The 23,161-nt window shown below is 44.2% G+C and overlaps 1 protein-coding gene across 1 annotated transcript in view; it reads left to right on the forward strand.

The window, feature by feature from the left end:
• The first annotated feature begins 2,439 nt into the window (after nt 1–2,439).
• Tnrc6a (trinucleotide repeat containing adaptor 6A) overlaps nt 2,440–23,161 on the forward strand; it is a 132,479-nt gene continuing 111,757 nt past the window's right edge. The window contains exon 1 of the mRNA XM_029540267.1: nt 2,440–2,559. Coding sequence (XP_029396127.1) covers nt 2,480–2,559 — 80 coding nt within the window. The 5' untranslated portion in view covers nt 2,440–2,479. The remainder of the gene's footprint in view (nt 2,560–23,161) is intronic.

The raw sequence follows: 23,161 nt of genomic DNA on the forward strand, positions 1-23,161 counted from the left end.
GTCCTGGAACTCACTCTGTGGACCAGGCTGGCCTTGAACTCAGAAATCCGCCTGCCTCTGCCTCCCAAGTGCTGGGATTAAAGGCGTGTGCCACCACCCCCGGCTAAGGACAGGCCTTTTAATGTGTGTATTTTGCCTGCATATTGTCTGTGCACCATGAAGCGGGGATTTTGGGTTGTCTAGAGCTAGAGTTACAGATTGCCGTGTGGGCCTGCTTATGGGTGCTGGGATTAAATCTAAGTGTTCTAGAAGAGCAGCAAGTACATTTTCTCTTTTTCTTTATTCTTCTTTCATACAATACATCCTGAATGCAACCTCCCCTCCCTCCTTTTCTCCCAGTCCCCCCCCCACACACACACCTGCCCTCTCCCCTAGATCTGTTCTTAACTGCTGAGTCATCTCTTCAGCACCTTAATTGATTTTTATTTTTTAGATTTATTTATTTATTGTATGTAAGTACACTGTAGCTGTCTTCAGACACTCCAGAAGAGGGAGTCAGATCTTGTTACGGATGGTTATGAGCCACCATGTGGTTGTTGGGATTTGAACTCCGGACCTTTGGAAGAGCAGTTGGGTGCTCTTACCCACTGAGCCATTTCACCAGCCCAATTGATTTTTTTAAAGTAATATTTTTTTCAAGAAGATAACAGCTAATAGATATAAATTCTGATGTGTCAATTTATGAGCACAGCTAAGTAGCAGAGTCACACAGGCAATGACCCAGCAGATAGGCAAGATCTTAGAAATCACCCCGTTCTGCAGCTGTCAGCGTTGTTCACAAAAGGAGAAATTGTATAAGGTGACTCATGAAATCTATGAACCAGACAAGCCGGGCTCTGCAGTGGAGTCCCGAAAGAGCCCAAATAAGCCATGAGATGATGTCACTGGAGATGTCCGACTCTCATTTCCTACATCATGGGTACAGATGTGCGTTCTTCACTGCACTCAGGCTGCCATTACTTGTTTGCATTTTGGGTCTGTGCTGGTTAGTGGATTTTTTTGTTGTATTTTTCTTATTTGTTTCTTTCGTTTTGTTTGAGACAAGGTCTTACTGTATAGCCTCGGCTGTCCTGGAATTCCTTAGGTAGACCAAACTGGCCTTGAACTCACAGAGATCTACCTGCTTCTGCCTCCACAGTGTTAGGGTTAAAGGTGTATGTCCCCACACAGGGACCTTCTCTCTCCTTAACTAAGGATACAGCCTGACCAGTTCCCTTAGGCTTCTGTGACTCCATCGCAATGGTCAAGGATTTCATCACAGCAATGGGGAAGGAAACTAAGACAGGGGCCTTGTATAAAAATTGTGTTTAACATTAGTAGTAAATTATCACTCACCTGGCAGCTAAGATCTTAAACTGGGTAGTCTGGCTTCAAAGCCTCAGCTCTTATGCACAGCGCCCAGCTGTTGGCCTTGGGATCCTCAAAACCAGCAGTCATGTTCTGCAAACCAACAGCTTCCAAAGCCCCCAGGCTCCTTCCTCCCCAACTTGTACCCTCTCCCTCCTCCCTCCTCCCTCCTCCCTCCTCCCTCCTCCCCTGCTTGTGGACGTTGTACATCGTGGTGCGCACTAGGCTCCGCACCACGATGTACAACGTCACAAGCAGTCCTCCCTCCTCCTCTTCCTCCCCATCCCTGCCCCTCCCCCCTCCTCTTCCTCCCCATCCCTGCCCCTCCCCCCTCCTCTCCCTCCCTCCTCCTTCCCCTCCTCCCTCTCCCTCCTTCCCTCTCTCTCACCTGAAACTATACATTTAAGTTCACAGTAAGTGTAACTCTATAGTAATTACACTTTAACTAACTCTGTTGTAGTTAAAACACTAAGTTTGAGGTTTTTTTTTTTTTTCTAGTTGTGTGCTCTTACACTTGGCAAGAGCCCCAGACCAAAGATGGGCTATTTTTAAAATATTAATGAAAGCATTTGTCTTAGGGTTTTCATTGCTGTGAAGAGAGACCATGACCAAGACAACTCTTATAAAGGACAATATTTAATTGGGGCTGGCTTACAGTGTCAGAGGTTCAGTCCATTATCATCAAGGCGGGAGCATGGCAGCATCCAGGCAGGCATGGTGCTGGAGGAGCTTAGAGTTCTGCATCTTCTTCCCAAGGCAAACAGAAGAAGACTAGCATCCTCAGGCAGCTAGGAGGAAGCACTCAAAGCCCAACCCCACAGTGACACACTTCCATCAACAAGGCCACACCTTCTAATAGTGCCACTGCCTGGGCCAAGCATATTCAAACCACCCCAGTGTTCACATTTCTTTATTCTTCCCTATGTTATAATAGACTTTCTTGAAGGAAAGGGATACAGGCAGAGGTTGCACCAGGAGTTGCTTACAATGCCTGCATTTTATATGAAAACACACTTGGGCTGTGTCTGAGGTGGGGGATGGGTATTCGGTGGCCAATGACTAATCTGTAATCCCTTCATTTCTCAGGTGTGGACACTGAGGCCCAGAGAGGTGATGTGATTTGCCTAAAGTCATGCAACTAGTGGCAGAGCCCGGCCTAGAAGCCAGGTGTCCTGGATCTCACGATACCCCACTGCCTGAGGAATGGAACAGGTAATGCATCTCACAGTGGGGGATGTGGATCGGTCCTTGCAGCCAGAGGTGTCTGATATGCACTGAGGCAACAGAGGAAGCAGCCACTCACAATCCTGATGTGTTGAATAGGGTTGAAATTAAATATTTGAAATTCAGCCCTTAAGACCCAAAGACAACAACTAATACCCTCATGGCAGACATCCCCTTCTGAAGGTGTTTTTTGTTTTTCTGGTTTTTTTTTTTTCTGGCCAAACATATGTCCATCTCCAAACAGCTTGGCCATGACTCATCTGGCCATTCTGCTACCCAGGCTCTCACCAATGCAATGCACAGTGTCATAAAAAGCAGTGGCTGCTTGCAGTGGCTGCATGGGGAGGTCAGAAGGGGAGAGACCAATTAGGAGGCTCCTCTGGAGATCCAGGAGGAAACTACAGATGAAGAGCTAGCTGGAGGCGTTTGTAGAGGTCTGCTGGTTAACGGCTGTTAACACAGGGTCACTGCTCTACGGCAGACAGGAAGTAAAGTCCACCAAAATGGGAAGGGAAGAGGCCTCTGGTTTCATCTATTTCCACTTATCAAGGAGTTTCTTAACCCAAGTATTGGCTAACAAAACCCACCTAGGTTATATAAGTCAGATATATCCTAAGTGTTAGGTGTAAGCCCTGATACCACTCATTGATAATATGTATTCATATCTCTTAAGAGACAGAATTTCCATTTTTTCTATCCATTCAGTGATTATTAGTTGAGAACCCACTGTGTACTAGGCAGCTGGAATACATCAAGTGAACTATACAAACATCTGGAATTCAGTCAGAACGAGGTTGCCAAATAAGTCATTCACTTGGAAAAGTTGAAGGGAGAGAAAGCTTAGGAGAAAATGACTTAGTTCAATACTATTGATTAAGGTAAACGCTTAAAAAAAAACAACCCTATATTTGTAGATTGAGTTTGACTAAGTCTGTTTGAGATTCTTCCAGGCTTAGTGAACACCACGGAGGACCTGCCTGAGCTGGCTTTCCTGATTAAGCAGACATCTGGGCATACACTGTAGCAGAGGCACCCTGGGGAAAGGCTGGCAGAACAGAATGTACAGTGGAACATCTTAAGCAGGTAGCCAGGCACCAAGGGATCAAGGCATTTTGTTACAGGTGTGGTTACACCCCTAGGGAGTCTAAGAGCATCTACTCTCAGGGCGATTGTCACGCAGGGTGTGAGATGTAGGCACCTGGGAAGTAATTGGTCACTGCAGCTAGGGTCCCCAAATCACTTCCAACTCCTGGGAACAGAATGTTCTATTCCATACAAGATGTTGGAGCAGGGTTCAGGTAGAGGAAAGAGGGGACAGTGACCTTGGAACTAGGGCAGAAGACAGGGTTGCAAGAGGCCAGTCATAAGCCTGAATCCTTATTCAAACCTAAATATGTAGTCAGGAGACTGAGCTTACAAGCCTCTAAGTCCCTCTTGAATAAGGACAGGATCTTTTCGCATCCACACTGCTGTTTGGCCGGGGCTACAGAGGAGGTGGAATGAGGGAGCCCCCATCTCTATGCATTTAGGCAGGAAGGAAAAAAGGAGGAGATAACACTTGTTGCTCCTTTTGTCTGTACAAATCCCCACTAGTCCTTTCACGGTTGCCATGACAACAGTAGCCCCGAGAGTCTTTTTCATTAATTAACCCAGGTTCTCACTTCCAAACTCAAGAGGATGTTTTCTCAGCACTGCTGATCAGGGAAGGCATACAGCCCTCTTCTGTGCCTGCATCTCTGTCTGCCCATCTCTGTCTGCCCACCTTGGGTATCCCTGCTACCCCACTGTTCATTCTCAATTGTAGTTTCCCTTTCCCAGGAATTTATCCTCCACAACATGGTCTTTCCCTTTTCGATGTGCCCTGTCTTCCAGCCTCTATCATTCTGTTCCCTGTGGAGGCTTTCCTGTCTCACTGGGCTTTGGGCTTGGCGAGTTTTCTTAGCCACACGTCTCCACTCTCCACCCCCATCAGTGGCGGGGGGGGGGGGGAGACTGTTCAGTTACCACTGTCTTGGCTCTACTTACTGCCTTGGCTCTACTTACTGCCGAGTCAAAGTCCCAGGAGTCAGTATCCAGTGGCTCAGGTCCATGGCCAGATGCGTGGATCTAGACAGATCTTTCAGTTTGGGGAGGGAAGTCAGGTGCCTTACAATGTGCTCTTGTTAGACCTTCTCTCAGGAGATGATTCTCCCAGGAGAAACGGTATTCAAAACAAGGCAAGTGATTCCAGCTTTACATTGTAGAACAAAATAAAAACATAAGCCATTTTTGTCTGTCTGTCGTATGTATGTATGTATGTATGTATGTATGTATGCATGTATGTATGTGTTTAGCAGTGATAGGGGTCAAGCCCAGCACCTTCAGCATGCTAGATAACTGTTGTACCACTGAGTCACAGCCTCAGCCCTGCACATGGAATTTTCAAGTGTTTTGGTAGCTGTGTCTTCATTTAAAGATAGAAACACATGAAACTAATTGAACATTTTTAAAAAAAATTTCTTTATTTATTTTATGTATATGAGTACACTGTAGCTGTACAGGTGGTTGTGGGCCATCATGTGGTTGCTGGGAATTGAACTCAGGACCTCTGCTCACTCCAACCCAAAGGTGTATTTATTATTATATGTAAATACACTGTAGCTGTCTTCAGACATACCAGAAGAGGGCGTCGGATCTTGTTATGGATGGTTGCAAGCCACCATGTGGTTGCTGGGATTTGAACTCAGGACCTTCAGAAGAACAGTCAGTGCTCCAGTCTTTAATTTAACATTGTATTGAATCCAGTACTTCTAAAATACCATGTCGACATGTGACCAATATAAACATTATACAGTGGTATGTTTTTAAGTCCTTGAAACCCAGGGGTTGTTGTTGTTTTGTTTTTAATTTTCTTTTTTTTTTTTTTAGCTCTTAAAGCACAGTTCAATTCTAATGCTCAATTTCCATTAGATGTATTATGTATTATCTAACGTAGGTATGTTCTGCCCCTGCTGTAGATGTAGAATTATCTACATTTATATCCGCAGTTGAAGAAGTATCACATACCCACGTTGTTCTAGATGTGTGGTCACATCTTCCCATTGGGGATTTAAATACCCAGTGGGCTTTTACTTTCGTTTTAAAAATACTTTATTTATTTATTCTACATCCAGACCATAGTTTCCCCTCCCTCTTCTCCTCCCAGTTTCTCCCTCCCCACTTTCACTCTCCCCTCAACCCACATCCACTCTTCCTCCCTTTCTCTTCAGTAAAGGTCAAGCTTCTCGTGGATATCAACCTGCCTTGGCATATGCAGTTGCAGTAAGACTAGGCACCTCCTCTCCTATTGAGGCTGGACAAGGCAACCCAGTAGGAGGAAAGGATCCCAAAGGCAGGCAGCAGAGTCAGAGGCAGCCCCTGCGCCCATTGTTAGGAATCCTATAAAAACTTTTATCCTTTAATATGCATTTCCTCCATAGCGATCTTTCTCACAGTTGTTTGGCATTGAATCAGAAGCTCATCCGTTTCAGTGGCTTTAAAACTGTTTTTGTCCAAACTGTCAAGCCACTGTCTCTGAATTGTGAGTTTGGGGAGCAAAGGCAATTATATACACTGAAAAATAACTCAAAGCCTGTAACTACCAGCAATACATTCTTCAAATTTTTCTTGTAGCTTTTGCAGGAAATTAACATAGTGTTAGTGACTACCACTGAAAATATTTTGTATATAGCTTCATCTTAAAAAAGATTTGTTTATCTATTTTAGGTATATGGGTACTTTGTCCTCATGTCTGACTGTGCTCCACCTGTGTGCAGTGTCTGTGGAGGAGAAAAGAGGGTGTGGGATCCCCAGACCTGTTACAGACAACCATGAGCTGCCTTGAGGGTTCTGGAGTCTGGGTCGTCAGGAAAAGTAACCAGTGCTTTTAGCCACTGGTTACTCTCCAACCCTGGATCTGTGTTTGAAAGTGCATAAAATCATAGTTATAGGTTTGCATCATGAAAAGTTAGATTTTAATATAAATTCCAATCTCTTCCTAGATAGGTCAAAAGCATGTTTTTCTTTCCCTATGAACTTCAGGTTTATCTTCGTATACACTGTGATGATGACGTAATGGTGAAAAAACAAAACGGAAATCACTGTCATTTTCTGTCTTTGACTACAAAGTTTCTGGCAAAGCATGTAGTTTTGTTTGAATTGGGACCGACGGTCCTGTGAGTCTTTGTGAAATCATGCACAATTTAGGCAACAAACGTTGGCATAGTCCCAGCCTCCCCGTGTTCACAGCCTTGAATCTTTCACAGGTTCCATACACTGGTGGTGATTCATAGCACTGTACATACAACACTGAGACATTTTAGCAACTTGTCCATGACACTTTCGAGTCTGCTCCTGAACGCCCGCCGCGCAGATATTTTGAGTCTCTCTCATACAGTGGAATGAGGCAATAGAGGGAAACAGCAGTTCTCCTCCTGTTTGGAGACCCCAATGAGTCTGCATTTCTGGAGCGCCATCTGGCACGGCAGGAACAAAATTCTCCTAGCTAGCCGAAAATTCTTCAACGCCAAATGTAAAAGATTACGACAATCCCTTCCACAATTGTGAGTTGGCAGGGCTTCTTGATACGTTTGGAAGGCGTTTACAGTGACTCTATCCAACTTTAACTGGGCAGTGGCTTGGCTTCTTTTCTGTTGCTGTGATTTTAAAACAAAACAAAACAAAAAAAGAAACAAAACTCAGGTGGAAAAAAGCCATTTAAGGAGAAAGGAGTGCTTTTGGCTCACAGTTCATAGTCCGTCGGGGTAGAAGTCATGGCCATGGGAACTTAAGGCAGCTGGTCAAGTTATGTCCACAGTTAGAAGACAGTGATGAAAGCCATGCATAGGGTCACCCTTTCATCAGCAAAGGATCCCTTGCCCCGGCAATGGCCCCACCCATAGTTAAGATGGGTTTCCCACATCAGTCATCGAGGTGATCCCCCCACAGTGGTGACCAGAGGCTCATCTCCCTGGTGAGTCTAGATTCTGTCGAGCTGTGGCTAATTAACACTAACGGCCATTAGCAGCATCTTAATGACACGGTTCAATTAAAAATGTACTGATTTTTCACCTCTTTAATTAATTTATCTTTGATACATTCTTTTATTCTACAAGAAACTATCTGTTGGTCTTTTAAACATTGTTCACTCTCCTCTGTGGGGATGGCCATAGAGGCTGGACTCATTTTCCTCCCCACAAGCAAAATCTAAGGGTTTCTCCCCCTCAATCCCAGCATTTAGGATTTAAAAAATTAAATAAAGCTAAAATTACTCACAACACCCACTTTGAAGTGCTGAAGGGCAATGTGTGGCTGCTCTGTGCCCAGGGAGGCACAGACAATGCAGGGACCGGTCCTTCCCTAAAGGACCGCTGTCTGAGTAGGTGCCCAGAGAGGTTGGTGGGAGGGGTATCCGGCAGTATCCTTGACAGCAGCCACTGAGCAGAGCAACTCATACAGCCCCGACCTCACCCGACTATGTCAAAGCAATCAAACACCAGTAAAGTCTGCCATGTGTCGATTCTGCGGACCTTTAGGCCGGATTTAAAAATAGACACGCAGCAGTGGTACCATGTAACAATTTTTTAATACTGTACTTTTAAGATGAAGGCTAGATGGGATCTGGAGAAATGGCTTGGTGGTTTAGAGCACAGGTTGTTCTTCCAGAGTACCTGACTTCCATTCCCAGCACCCACATGATGACTTACCCCCACAATGACTCTAGTTCAAGGGGAACTGATGCCCTCTTCTGGCCTTCTTGGGCACTGCATACAGAAGGTGCACAGACATATATTGTAGACAAAACACATATAAAATAAAAATAAGCCTTTTAAAAAGCAAATGATAAATCATTAATAGGTAGTAGACACATAGATAAACAGGAAGCAGCCAGTATACCTGGATGCTATGGTTGTGAGGTCAGAAGTTCAATCCTCTGCACCTACTTAAAAAGCATGTGTGGCTATGAATGACTGTAGTCTTAACAGGCTGGATTGCCAGGCTGCCACACTGAATTGATGAATTCTCAGTTCAGTGAAGGAGCCTGTCTAAATAAATTGAGTGATGTGCAGTTGAGCCAGGAAGACATCTGATGTCAATATTCTCATTAGGTAGTTAATTAGTTAGTTAGCTAGTTTTTGTCTACTTGACACAGCTAGAGTTATCTGAGAAGAGGGAGAAAATGAGAAAATGTTTCTATCAGACTGACCTGTGGGTAACTCAGTGGAGCATCTTCTTGATTACTAATTGATGTGGGAAGGCCCCTGGGGTAGCCCTGAGTGATGTAAGGGAGCAGGAGAAGCAAGGCATGAGGACCAAGCCAGTGAGAAGGGTTCTTTCATAGTCTCTGCTTCAGGTCCTGCCTCTAGAGTTTGGTTTCCCTCAAATAACATACTGCCACAGGGATATATAAGCTGAATCAACCTTCCCTTTTCAAGTTGCTTTTGGTTATGATTTTTATCAGAGCAATAAAAAAACAAACTTGGGGAGTCAACCTCTGGCCTCTGCACGGGACACATGCATGGTATGTACAATGACCCAAACACTTGATGCACACACATGTGCACACATGCACACATGCACACAGGGGTGGCTACCTCTGTACTTCCCTGGAGGGAGAAAGACAACTCAGATCAACCTGGGTTTGATAGGAAGTTGAGCCTTCAAGTAGTCCTCACATAATTAAAACTAACTTAGAAGAAGAAAGAACTTAAGAAATGGGAAGTCATGACAGAAGCAGAAAGATGAACAAAGAACCCAATTAAACAGAATTAATTGCAGCGCACATTATAAGGTGGCTAAATAAGTTATCACATGGCACAATATTTAATGCGAATGTCAAAAGTAATTCTTCAAAGAGAAGATATACAAATTACATGGTGGCCTCTCTATAAGCTGAAAATGGGAAATGCCAGGCAGTGATCAAAACTAATTTACGAAGCTTTTTGCCTCCGGAGCTTGGCTAGCGGCCAGAGAACACATCCCAGGCTGCTGCTGTTGCAGAGGCTCCAGCCACAGGACCATTGGCATCCATCCTTTGCTCAGCGCTTCCCAGCCTGCACAGTGGTTGTTCCTAGTTCTTCTTGCAGGCTTAGACACTCGGTTCCTTTTCTCCCTTCAGCCTTCTCTCTTTGCATTGCTTAAATGTATGTGTGGATAAATGGTAATTGAGTAACAATGCCCAAACAGCACAGCCTTTCTCTGGGCTGGGGAATAGAGGCGGGGGAAATGGCTAATAAAGCCTATAGGACATGCATGGATGCATCTAATTCTTAGTACAAACCCAAAATTACCCTAACCCCTCCTGACATTGAATAAATAAATTAGTCAAGAACGATAATTAAATTAGAAGAGGCCAGAGAATCATCATGAACTCCATTGAAAAGCACCCTGAACTCAGAGCTTCTCGGAAGTGTTTACTGAGTTGAAAACACAACATCCTCAGTCAGGATTGTGGGCACTAAGCCCAAGGTGTGTGTCTGAGTGTAAGGCAAAAATGGACAGGTTGTTAAAAATAGAACATTGTGAGCACAAGGACAGTATGATTCATGCTGCAAATGACAGGCAGAGGCTGTTGACCCCAGGAAGGACGAAATGCCACCCAGTGGAACAGCACAGACAAAGCCTGGCAGACTAGATCCTTTCAGAGCTAGCTGTGTCGTGCTTCCGGACCTGCCTAATGCAAAGCAAGCCAGAAGTGCACAGAGAAGAGACAAAGGATGCCTAAAATAACCAAAGGATGCCTAAAATAACCAGAATGCAAAGTAAAAGAGACAGAGCAGTAGCCTTAGCTGTGGAGGGAAGAGGACACAAACACAACGCATTCTAGACGGAGTATTGTTTCACTGTGGAGAGTAACACTCACACACACACACACACACACACACACACACACACACACACACACAGCCAGTATAGTAACACTCACAGATGTCTATTAGTGAAAAAGCATGACATTGAAGAAGAGAAAGAAGAAACAGATATTGGGCTGACGAAATGGCACAGTGAGTGCTTGCTGCCAAGACCGACAACCTGAGTTCAGTCCTTGGAACCCACAAGAGGGAAGGAGAGAACTAAGTCCCATGAGTTGTTCCCTGACCTCCACACATGTGCCATGGTATACAAGCCCACATGAAGACACACAGGAATACACAAATAAATAAAAAAATATATATCTTTAGAATAGATATTGTCCAGGAAAGTGCAATTCTGTTTTTAAACCTCTTTACTGTAACCAACACCCATTTCTGCTGCAGGAACAATTCTGCGAGCTGCTTCTCTTTACATATTCTCTTTACATATTCTCTTTACATATCAGACACAGCTTCCAAAGGACTGGAATGTGTTTTCCTCACCCTAGAGCGTGCTAAGACACCTGATACACAACGGAGACCAGGCCATTGATAATAAAACAATTGAATTCGATGTTTGGCAAAGATGGTTCAAAAGGTGTTTTGTTTTGTTTTGTTTTGTTTTAATTTGCTTCATTTGATTTTAATTAAAGATATAGCATGAAGAGTAGGGAGATGACTTAGTCAATAAAACACTTCCACAACCCAAGTTTTATTCTCAGAACTCACATTAAACAAACAAAAACTGCACATGAGCTAGAGAGATGGCTCAGCTGTTAAAGAGCACTGGTGGCTCTTGCAGAGGATCTGGGTTCCTAGCACCTATATGGTGGCTCACAACCATCTGTAACTCCAGTATCAGGTAATCAGAAACCCTCTGGTTCTGGCTTCCATGGGTATCAGACATATACCTGATACGTTGACCTGCTTGCAGACACTCATACATTATATAAAAACCTAAACAAGAAAATAAGAAAGGAAGGAAGGAAGGAAAGAAGGAAGGAAGGAAGGAAGGAAGGAAGGAAGGAAGGAAGGAAGGAAGGAAGGAAGAGAAAGAGAGAAAGCAAGTAATCAAGCAAGAAAAAGAAAGAAATAAATCCTATCACTGGGGAGGTGGGGAAAGTGGGTCCCCAGACTCACTGATCTAGTTTTCTCCACTGGTCTCCACAAGCAGGCACATGAACACCTACATGGAGACCCATAAACGTGGACATACATACACAGAAACTTGAACACATGTGTCTTACACTGTTCCTTACACTGAGTCAGTTCTTGGATCCAGAAGCATGTTCACAGTTCACACACTGGCTGAGTCCACTGCACTATATTAGCAAGAAGGAGCCATTCCAAAGCCAAGTGTAGCCTGAGACATCAAAGAGGCAAGCGTTAGCCGGGCGGTGGTGGCGCACGCCTTTAATCCCAGCACTTGGGAGGCAGAGGCAGGCGGATTTCTGAGTTCGAGGCTAGCCTGGTCTACAAAGTGAGTACCAGGACAGCCAGGGCTATACAGAGAAACCCTGTCTCGAAAAACCAAAAAAAAAAAAAAAAAGAGGCAAGCGTTATTTTCCATGACAACACTCTGCAGGACTGCCAGGCCACTCCACAGCAAAATGCTTACCTGACACTCACAGATGGTTTGATCCCCTACACCTTAAAGCAAACAAATGAGAGAGTCCCCTGAGAAACATGACTGCCCTATCAGGCGTTTATTATTTTGATTTCGGCAACCAACCTCTGACTAAAGCTGAGAGTTCTTGCCATTTTCAGACTTAGATAAAAAGAAAGAAAAGACAGGAAGGTGTAAAGGCATAGTTTAATGTTCTGTTCAGTAGCATCTAGCATGTTTTTAGAGTGCTTAGAATGTTCTAGAAATCTAGTTAGGGCAAGAAAATTATCTCAAAGACGGATGATCATTTCCAACCCTAGAACCCACATGGTAGGAAAGAGCCAACTCCCGCAGTCTTCTGAACTCCACCTACACACCGTGGCACACACACCTATACACACACACCTTAATACACACATAATAATAAGAACTAAAAGCAAGTATATAAAAACCTAAAACTCTTTAGATAAAAGTCCATCTTTTGTATTCTAAAAACCCTTGGGTCCCACAACCTGTACCTTAGAGTGTTTTGTTAGGGGCCATTGAGTTCACTGCCTTTCACACTTCAAGTGAAGCTGAGACAAAGAACAAAGTGTTATCCCACAGAAAGGTTGACAATGTTGAAAAATCTAAAACCGAGCAAGAGGTCAAATATTCTCAGCCAGAGAGGACAAAATGCAACATCAAGATTTAAATAATAGAATTAACAAATCCTAAATGGTAAGAACACACAAGAGTTCACATGCTACTCATATAGAATTCACATAAACATGGAAATGTATGAGGACAAATGGAAGCCGAGTTTCCCAAGGCAGAAGCTAAGAGCCAGGCACTCGAAAGAAGCAAATAGCAAATCATGCTAATTTTTGATTTGTGTACACGTGTGCACTTGCATGTGCTCGTGTGTGCATGTGTGCAGTGAGCACGCACAGGCAGGTAGCATATGAGTCACAGCAGCACTGTGGCGGTCAGGAGACAGCTCTCTAGAGTCACTTCTCTCCTGCAACCTTGTGGGACTGGAGATGAAATTTAGGGTGGGCACCTGAACCTCCACGCCATCTCGCTGGCCCGAACGTTCTTATTCATTCATTTATTTATTTATTTATTTATTTATTTATTTATTTATTTAAAGAAATCAAAATACTTACGAGTCTTGGGGGGCGGCGAATCATCCAAGGCCAGGTACAGTGATGGCCACCTGTAATGGTAGCTCTCAGAGGATGAGGCATGAGGATCTTAGGTTCAAGGCCAATCAGAGTCTATAGGAAGATCCTTAGGAGGGTGAGAGTTATAGAGAGGGGGAGGGGGAGGAGGAGATGGAGGAGAATGGACCATTCCTTGAGAAAGAGATCTGCAGTTTCTATAGAAAATGAAAAAGAAAGCATAGACCTATCCATATGGAAAAGGTGTAGAGAGCTCTGTAGCCAGAGGCGAAACCATAGAAATCATCCTCTTAAATGTTTTTATCATGTGGTTCTGACAGTGGGGCACAGGGCGTCTCTGTGGGTGGAGTTCTCACCACGCAATCATGAGCACTGAAGTCAGGATCCCCAGCACTGACATAAATACCAGAATGCAGGTGGGCACGGCTGCCCACCTAGCATCCCAAAGTACTGGAGACAGGCTTCTCGACTGGAAAACTCTGGGGTCAAGTGAGAGGTTCTGTCTCAAAAATAAAGGTGGGGAGTTGTGGAGAAAAGGACCTCAGCGCCAGTCTGTGGCCTCCACACCCATCCACCCACACCTGCACCCACATGTATTCTAGCACTCACATGTAAGCATGCATGGATACCATACACAAAAACACAAGAAGGGGGCTGGTGAGATGACTCAGCAGGTAAGAGCACTGACTGCTCTTATGAAGGTCCTGAGTTCAAATCCCAGGAACCTCATGGTGGCTCGCAACCACCCGTAATGAGATCTGACGCCCTCTTCTGGCACATCTGAAGACAGTTACAGTGTACTTATGTACAATAATAAATAAATCTTAAACAAACGACAAGAAGAAAGAAAACGATGCATGAGAAAGGGCCAAGGGGCTGTGAGTGGCAGGTAAACAGAAGGACTCACGATAAAAATGGACATCACTGTATTAAACAATGCAGAGGGCAAAAAAAAAAAAAAAAAAAATTAAATACAATCACAATCCAAGCCTTTGATAAAGTCAATAGAATAAAATACTTGAGAGACTTATCAAGGGAAGTAGAATCAATAGAATGATAATATTTTGAAGTAAAAAGGGTAGTTTAGACAGAAACATAGGTGGATAGTGAGAGAATATTTTGTTATTACTCTACTAATTAAATTTTTAAGATTTTCTTTCTTTTAAGATAAAATGAGGACTTAAAAGGCATAGTACTTGCTGAGCAAGTGTGGGTACAAGAGTTTGGGTCCTCAGAATCCACATAAAACTGGGCAGCTGTGGTGGCCCACCTGTTATCCCCTCAAAGACAGGGAGACTCTGAAGCGAGTTAAGGAGCCAGACTAGCAGAAGGTGAGCTCTGGGGTCAATGAGAGACTCTGCTTCAACATACAACATGGATGTCGATTGAGAAAGATACCAAGGGTCAGCCTTGGGCCTGCACACACATATGCACCCACATGCCCATGCACCCAGCCCTATACATTTGAGCATACATACATACTACATACATAAAGAGCCAAAATATATGGTTAAAGATGTTTATTGACATACTAATTTGGAGTAGTGCTACATTCCTACATCATGCTAGGTCCCCTTGATAATGCCATGTTTATTTTGGGTCATTTCTAGTGACCACAGAGTATTGACTTTTTAAAATAGTGTTGTAGAATTTTATTTATTTATTTTAGTGTTTATGTGGCTTTCTCAGAAAATGAATGTCTTTTGCTTCTCTGTGCTCTGATGCAGTTGATGAGAATGTTGAATGCCTTGTTTCAGGCTATTTGGAAGTACTTCCTCAAGAAATCATGTAGGGTGGTGCAGGTAGAGCACTTATCTAGCATATGCAAGCCCTCATCAATCAATCATCATCGTCAGTGTAGTATTTATAAAACTATATCAGTAGTAGTCGTTGTAGTGTAGAAGTATAATTTAAGGACAACTCATTTTCCGGCCCCCTCATGCCTACAGCAAGTTATTTCTTTGCTTCTCAATAAAGACTACTTCTTTACTCTTCAAATAGAAAAGGTCCTGAGTTTAATTCCCAGCAACCACATGGTGGCTCACAACCATCTGCAAAGTGATCTGATGCCCTCTTCTGGTGTGTCTGGAAATAGCTACAGTGTACTTATATAAATAAAAATAAATAAAGCTTTAAAAAGAGAAGAGAGGAGAGGAAAAGAAGAGGAGAGAAGAGAAGAGAAGAGAAGAGAAAAGAAAAGAAAAGAAAAGAAAAGAAAAGAAAAGAAAAGAAAAGAAAAGAAAAGAAAAGAAAAGAAAAGAAAAGAAAAGAGAAAATGACCCAGTGGTTAAGAGCACTGGCTGCTCTTGCAGAAGACCCAGATTCAATTCCCTGTACCCACATGGTGGCTCATGACCCTCTGCGACTCCAGTTCCAAGGAACTCAATGCCCTCTTCTGGCCTTCATAGGTACTGCATGCACATATTCAGGCAAAACACTCATGCACACATTTTTAAAAAATGATCAAATAAAAATCAAAATGTGGCTCTCTCTTCTCTCCTTCCTCTCTTTCTTCTCTTCTCTTCTTTCTCTCTCTCTTCCCTTCTCTTATTTCTCTGCACGATTGCCCACTTCCTTCTCTCTCCCTCTTCTACCCTCCACCCCTTCCCCATGGCAAGTTCCCTGGCTTTGGTCCTTGGGGCCAGTGAACTCAGCCACCCTAGAACAGCTTCCCAATAAACCGGCCTTTAATATAATCTTAAAAAAATAAAATACAAATGTGTTTATTTTGGTAATTATTTGTGGGTTTTCTAGAAATACAAATTAATTTAATTGTGAAAAGTTTCACAGAACATTGTCTTTCTATTTTGTATTCCTAGTGAAATGTGTTTGAGTTGCCTCTTTTTTTTCTGTTTATTCAACTCAAGATTTAGCTTTCTTCAGATTTATTTTTATTTCTAATAATGTGTACTTATGGATATAAGTAGACTCAAACGTGGGTCTTCTGTAAGAGCCATAAGTGTTCTTCACCCTTGACCCCTGACTCCTGAGTCTCCAGTTCCCCTTCTCTTTCATTTCATTACTTCTTTATTTCTTGAATCATGCCTAGAAAGTGAATTACGATTTCTGCTTCAGAGATCTTGTTAAGAGTTTCTTTGCAGACTGTTAATATCTTTCATTACTATAAAAATTCTACAGGACCATAAAAGATGTGTTCACCATTTGATGTTATAGCACTTGACACAAAATTGAAAAGTTGATCTTTAAAAATATCTCCATTCAGAATGGATACAATCCACAATGGGGATGTATCTCAATCACCGAGGACTCCCCTAGTGCATGTAAAGCTGGAAGCCCTGGGCCCCATCTTCAGTACCACATAAACTGGGCATGGTGGTACATACCTGTCATCTCAGTGCTTGAGAGGTGGAGGCAGGGGGATCAAGGTCAGTCAGGCAACAGTGGTGTGGTGGTGGTCCTGGCACTTGGGAAGCAGAGGTAGAAGGATCTCTGTGAGTTCAAGGCCAGCCAACCCTGTCTTGGAAAAATAAGTTCAAAGTCAACCTTAGCTATTCAAGGTCAGCTTTGACTATATAGCCCACTTGAAGATAGCCTGGACTGTACAAGACCCTGCTATAAAGTGATTAAGTAAGACAGACAGACAGACAGACAGACAGACAGACAGACAGACAGACCAACCTTTGGATCCTCCAAACCTTTCTTTTTAAGTTCCTTACTGACTCCAGGCTGAGAGTTGGTCCTTAGAGTCTGCTGGACAGTGTGTTCTTGCTTTCGGCTTCCCTGGAGCTCCGCACTCTTCGTCTTGGCTGCCTTCACTAGTCTTGGATCCAACGTCATCTGACGCTGAGATCAGGGACCTACTAGCTCCCAGTGATCTTTGTTCTGCTATATCCTCTTCAGACATTTAATCCCAGTCTTTGGCATATTTCTCTGTTTCCAACCAAAAGCTAAAGTTTTACTTTAAAAATTACATTTTTGGGCTGGTGAGATGGCTCAGCGGGTAAGAGCACCCGACTGCTCTTCCGAAGGTCCGGAGTTCAAATCCCAGCAACCACATGGTGGCTCATAACCATCCGTAACAAGATCTGACACTCCTCTTCTGGAGTGTCTGAAGACAGATACAGTGTACTTACATATAATAAATAAATAAAATCTTAAAAATAAATAAATAAATAAATAAAAATTAGCTCTTCCTTTCAAAAAAAAAATTACATTTTTATTTATTTTATGTGTGTGTGTGTGTGTGTGTGTGTGTGTGTGCACATGCAGATATGCTGGCGATGTTAGAGATAAAAACAGAACTCTTAAAGCTGGAGCTACAGGCAGCTGTGAGACCCCTGGTGTGCTTACTGGAACCAGAGCTCAGGTCCTCCGTGAGAGTAAGAAGTGTCCTTTATTCCTGTACCACATCTCGGGCCCCATGAAATCAAGTTTTTACTTTTTTGAGCCAATCTAATTTTTTTTTTCTCTTTAAATTGATTCTTTTGGGATTTTAAATTCCAAGTTCATCGATGAAGATTTCAAATATGACTTGCCATAATTTGGTCATCTTGTATTCTTTAACATGTCCTATAATCTGATACAAGCACTGTTGGCTCTGCCGTGCTGTTAATTTGTGTGTGCCACTTTAATCTTCATTTTTAGATGGATTTTATCCTTTTAGAAAATTTAAATTTGTTTACAGAATCGTCCATTTCTGAATGCATCTATTGACCCACAGATGTAGAAGGAAATGGCTGAGCTTGCTGGTATGCTGTATTTCATTTATCTTTACATCAGAGACAGGTGGAAAAGCAGCAAAGAGAAAGAGGGAAGAAGTTCTGGGCTCTGCTTCTGCAGTTGAGTTAACCCTTGTTCCTGGTAGGCATGGCCCTGGGTGTTCCTTTCCTTTGGTACTGGGTGATCCCACCCCCTATCTGCTTACCAGGAGCGGTGAAGAAGTAGACCGCAGGGGGTCCCTGCCTGACAGGCCACATTTGGGTGGTTTTCCTTGGGATCTCTTCTGTCTGCTCTCTTTCGTGGAAGGCAATGCTAATAGCAAGTACCCTCTCTACTAAACAGTGCCAGACCTCAGTGCCTCTCAGCTCTCTCTTGGGCCTAGACATGAGCAAGGGGCTGCTAGTCTCCCCACCCTCTGGCTCCTTTCCTCGCTTGGTCTCTCCAAGTTGCAGGATGCTGTTGGTATTTCGAGAGTGGCCACCTTTGCCTTCTGTATTAGTTGCTCTTCCTATCACCATGACAACATATCTGAAAGAAACACCCGAAGGAAGGTGGGCACACAGTTTGAGAGGAAACAGTCCATGGTGGAAGCAAAGGCTCAATGGCTAGAATAGCTTGTGGATGAGAAGGCTGGTTCCATTCAGTCAGCATCGAGAAGTCGGCCATGCTGGAGCCTGCACAGAACTAGAATCCAGGAGGCCTGCCCTCCAGTGACCCACCTCCTCTAGCTAGGTCTCCTCATGTCTCCACCACCTCCCCAGTTGCATCTACCTCTGGGGACTAAATTTCTCCTTAATTGAGAAATTCAATGTGTAGAAATTTGTCTTAAGATAATGATAGCCAAAGTGCCTAATGACTCCTCCACAGGAATTGTGGTTAGTGCTTGGTTTATAGGAGCAAGCACAAATGATCTAAGTAGCCAAGGCCTGAGAACTGCTGGAGAAAGTCATACAGTAGAATCTGTGCGGCCACCAGTGGTATGTGCACTGGTTAAGGAACCTTCCTCTTATTTGCATAAAGCAGAACATAGGTATGCTGTACTCAAACAGGCATATTAACATACCAGAGTTCTGCAGAAATACAGACTGTGCTGGGGCAAATCATTATCACCAGAGTCATGTCCCCAAACAACACTGAACTGAACTGAAAGAAATTTGCCAGTGAACCACTTAGAAGAGAGCGTGAGATAGTAAATGATCCTGGTGTGGTCAGAGCCATTTGGGCAGAGACAGGTAGAAGAACTGTTTTATTTAGTCCATCGGAAAAAGTGAGAAGAAATGGGAGGGAGGGAGAGGCTCTGTCAAACTTGGTGGTTGGCTGTGAGAACCTGTAGGGTTCAGAAAAGCCACTGCCATCAGAGTGACCACTGATGACAATGAAGGATGCATTGTTAAAGTGAGCATGGGACAGAGATGCACCAGACATAGGCAACTGCAATTCATTCCCCAGTGTTGATGACGAGTGACCCTGGAAATCTAATGTGACCAGGGTGGCTAAGCCAAGCCTCAGCACCCTATGGCTTCTATTTGGGATCAGTTGTCCAATCTCTAGCCTCTGGATCAGGGGAAAACCTGATACAGCAGGGACCAAGGGCTCCATCATAAACCAGACAACATGAACTACTAACTAGCCTCCCTTCCACACCACCACAACTGATTAAGATGATTATCAGACGAGAAAGTCCGTGGACTAAGAGGTTACTGCCTAGAAACAACCAAGGAGAAGTGTTGCCTTTGAACTGTTGAGGGATTTGTCCATCTCAGGCCTGCCAAGTTCCCTCTTTCTTGAAGGAGGTATCAACGGAAGTAGGGAGCTGTTGTCAGAAGACATGTGGCCATGGTGCCTGGCCAACCACCCTCCCATAAGGATGGGCTGTGAGAGTTCCTGAAAAGGATTTATTCATCAGGATCTTATGGAGCTCTGTGAGCAGACCAAGCCTTACATCAGAGGAAAAGTGTTGGACCCTGGTAAGGTGTGAACAGAAGCACCAAGAAGCCAAGGGAAGAAGACACTTCCCAGATGGAATGGTGCGTGTACTCGGATTATACTATAACCGAACAAGACCTGGAAGTTCAGAAGGCCTTCTTACGGGGATAAGAAGCCAACATAATATATGTGTGTTTCTGTATGACAGAGGTGTGCACATATGTATGTGTCTTAGGGTCTTAGTGCTGTGAAGAGACACCAAGGAAAACATTCAATTGGAAACGACTTACAGTTTCAGAGGACTAGTTCATTATCATCATGGTGGGAAGCATGGCAGAGTGCAGGCAGACTTGGTCCTGGAGGAGCCAAGAGTTCTACATCTTCCTCCGCAGGCAACAGAAGGGAACTGAGTTCCACCCTGGGAGGGATGTGAGCATATTCATAAGACCTCAGAGCCCGCCTCCACAGTGACACACTTCCTCCATCAAGGCCACAGGTCCTAAGAGTGCCACTCCCCATGGGCTTATGGGGGCCAGTTACATTTAAACTACCACAGTATGTGTATATGTTTCTGGATACGGAGTGCTTATGTGTAGGTGTGTGTGTGCATGTGTTCATCTATTTGGATGTACGTGGCCGTCTACACATGTATATAAACGCCAGAAGTTAATGTCAAGCATTGCCCCCCTCAGCTGTATCCACTTTGTCTTCTGAGACACTGGGACCTGGAGCCTCTTGTTCAGGCTAAGCAGGCTGGCCAGTAAGCTCCAGGCATCTACCCATCTCCACTGTGTCAGTGCGGGATTATAAGCATATAACCATACAACACCACGTTTATTTTTTAACATACACACTCTGCCATCTCCCTAGCTGCCCCACCCCCCACCCCAGCATACTTTTTTTTTTTTTTGGTTTTTCGAGACAGGGTTTCTCTGTATAGCCCTGGCTGTCCTGGAACTCACTTTGTAGACCAGGCTGGCCTCGAACTCAGAAATCCGCCTGCCTCTGCCTCCCGAGTGCTGGGATTAAAGGCGTGCGCCACCACGCCCGGCTCCAGCATACGTTTTAAAACATTATTTTCCATTCAATTCACTTTGGGTGCAAAGCTGTGATTGTGGTTACACTGAAGACACGGAAAATCCCAATCAAGTTGGAATCTTTGTGAGCGTTCCTGAGAAATGTAACATGAAAAGAACAGTGCAGAGGGAGGGAGGGAGGGAGGGAAGGAGGGGGGGTACACCTGGAATAAGTTCCAGCTCCAGCATCAACTCACTGACATACCTTGATCTTTCAATTCACTTTTACTAAACCAAAGCCAGTCCAAAACTTAATGGCTTAAAACTGCACTGCTCCTAATTGCTTGTGAGTCTGTAGGTCAGCAAGGTGGTTTCTCTGGGCTAGGCTGGACTTCTTCATGTATGTATGTATGGTCAACTGTAGGCTAGAGATAGCAACTCCGCTGATTCAGGTTGGCCTCTGTTGATGCCCAGGCCCCAGCTGGACTCGGACTTCACTCTAACACGAATTTCCTCCTGAGAAGCTAGCATGGCCTTGGGTATGTGGCTGTGGTTAGGTTCCCAAAGAGCAGATGAAAGTGTGTGTAGTCCCTTGCATCCCAGGCTTGGAACCAGCCCACCATCTCCCCCCCCCCTTTATTCCCAGTCCATGCACACAACAAGGCTAGTAAGAGAGAAAACAGAGATTCCCCTTTCATTGAGAGAAACTTCTGTCACTTTGCAGAATGACAGCCATGTGACCAGAAAGGAAGGATGGAGAACTCCAGTCATTCTGCCACCCACCTATGAGCAAGCTCCTGGGACCTCTGCAGTCCTCGGTGGCTTTGTCTATAGCACAGAGACAATATTTTCCATCCCAGAATTGAGATGACTCAATGGATCTGCTTCTAACAGGGAGGCTGTTCTTCTAAATCTTTGTCTTAGTTATGGTTTTATTGCTGTGAAGGGACACCATGACCTCAATAACTCTTATAAAGGAAAACACTTAATTGGGGCTGGCTTACAGTTTAGTCCACTAAACTCAGAGGTTTAGACCATTATTGTCATGGGGAGAAGCACGGTGGTGTGAAGGCAGACATGATGATGGAGAAGGAGCTGAAAGTCCTACATCTGGATCATCAGGCAGCAGGAAAAGACAGTAACACATTGGCCAGGCTTGAGCTTCTGAGACCTCAAAGCCCACCCCTTAGTGACACACTTCCTCCAACAAAGCAACACCCACTCCAACAAGGCCATGCCCCCTAAAAAATGGTAAATCCCTAGGAGCCTATGGTAGCCACTTTTTTATTCAAACTACTAGAATTCTCTTACTTGTTCATGTATTTCTTCTTTTGCTTTTAGATGCACATTTTACTCTTAGGACCGGACTCAGTATCGATAACACCACCACTTTGTACCATCTTGAGTACTGCCCTCTCCTTACGTGCATCAACAAGTTGTGGGCGGGAAAGGAGGATTTTTCTTCTGCACCTGTTCTTTTAGTCTTTGTCCTTAAGCTCAGCCACAATCTGTGTGTTTTCGAGATCGACGTGGGGAAGAAAATTGCATTTGCTCAGTGCAGTTAATAAGGCCCCTGTGACTCATCTTCCTCCCGGTGTACTCTGACTCCACAGTGGGTGGAATGGCCTGAAGAGAACCTTGTGATGCCTCCTCTGGCGTCACTAATTCTGTGCCTTTCCCTGGGAACACTTCTTCATATGTCTCTGTGACCGCAGTCAGATGCACTGAGGTGTGGTGGGCTCTGGGTCCTGCGTCTCACCTGCCTCCCCCCCCCCAGGAGAGGTCATTCTTTGTTCTTCCTTCAGGTCAGCGGTGACTTTGGGTAGAGACACCCCTGGAGACTAGACAGCACTAGTGCCTTGGTAAGCTCCACTCCCTCTCCACACATTTTAGTCCTGATTAGTGGAGAAATTTACAGCTTGTTTTCACACCTTCTCTCTGTGACTTGCCAGCTTCCATTTATAGCAGAGTCTCCAAAATTTCTCTATGAGGAGAGTATCAGCCAGACATCAATGATCCTGCAGTTTTTCATTGTTTTTGTTTCCATAGTTTCCCTCAGGGCCCTGATACTAGCTTCACACTTTCTTACGGTACTATATGTTTCCTTCTGAACCACACTGGGAAAAAAAATGTTCAGAGCAGAAGACCCAGTTGCAGTGTGCTCAAGTAGGGTACACATAGCCCTGAGTCCAGTCCCCAGCACCACATAAACCGGACGAGGTGGCCTACATCTGCAATCCCAGCACTTAGGAAGTGGAGATGGAAGGATCAGAAGTCCAAGCTTGGCTACATATTGAGTTCAAGGCTAGCATGGCCTGCTTAAGACCCTGTCTC

Source organism: Mus pahari, chromosome 1 (genome assembly GCF_900095145.1).
Source record: "Mus pahari chromosome 1, PAHARI_EIJ_v1.1, whole genome shotgun sequence".
NCBI lineage: Eukaryota > Metazoa > Chordata > Mammalia > Rodentia > Muridae > Mus > Mus pahari.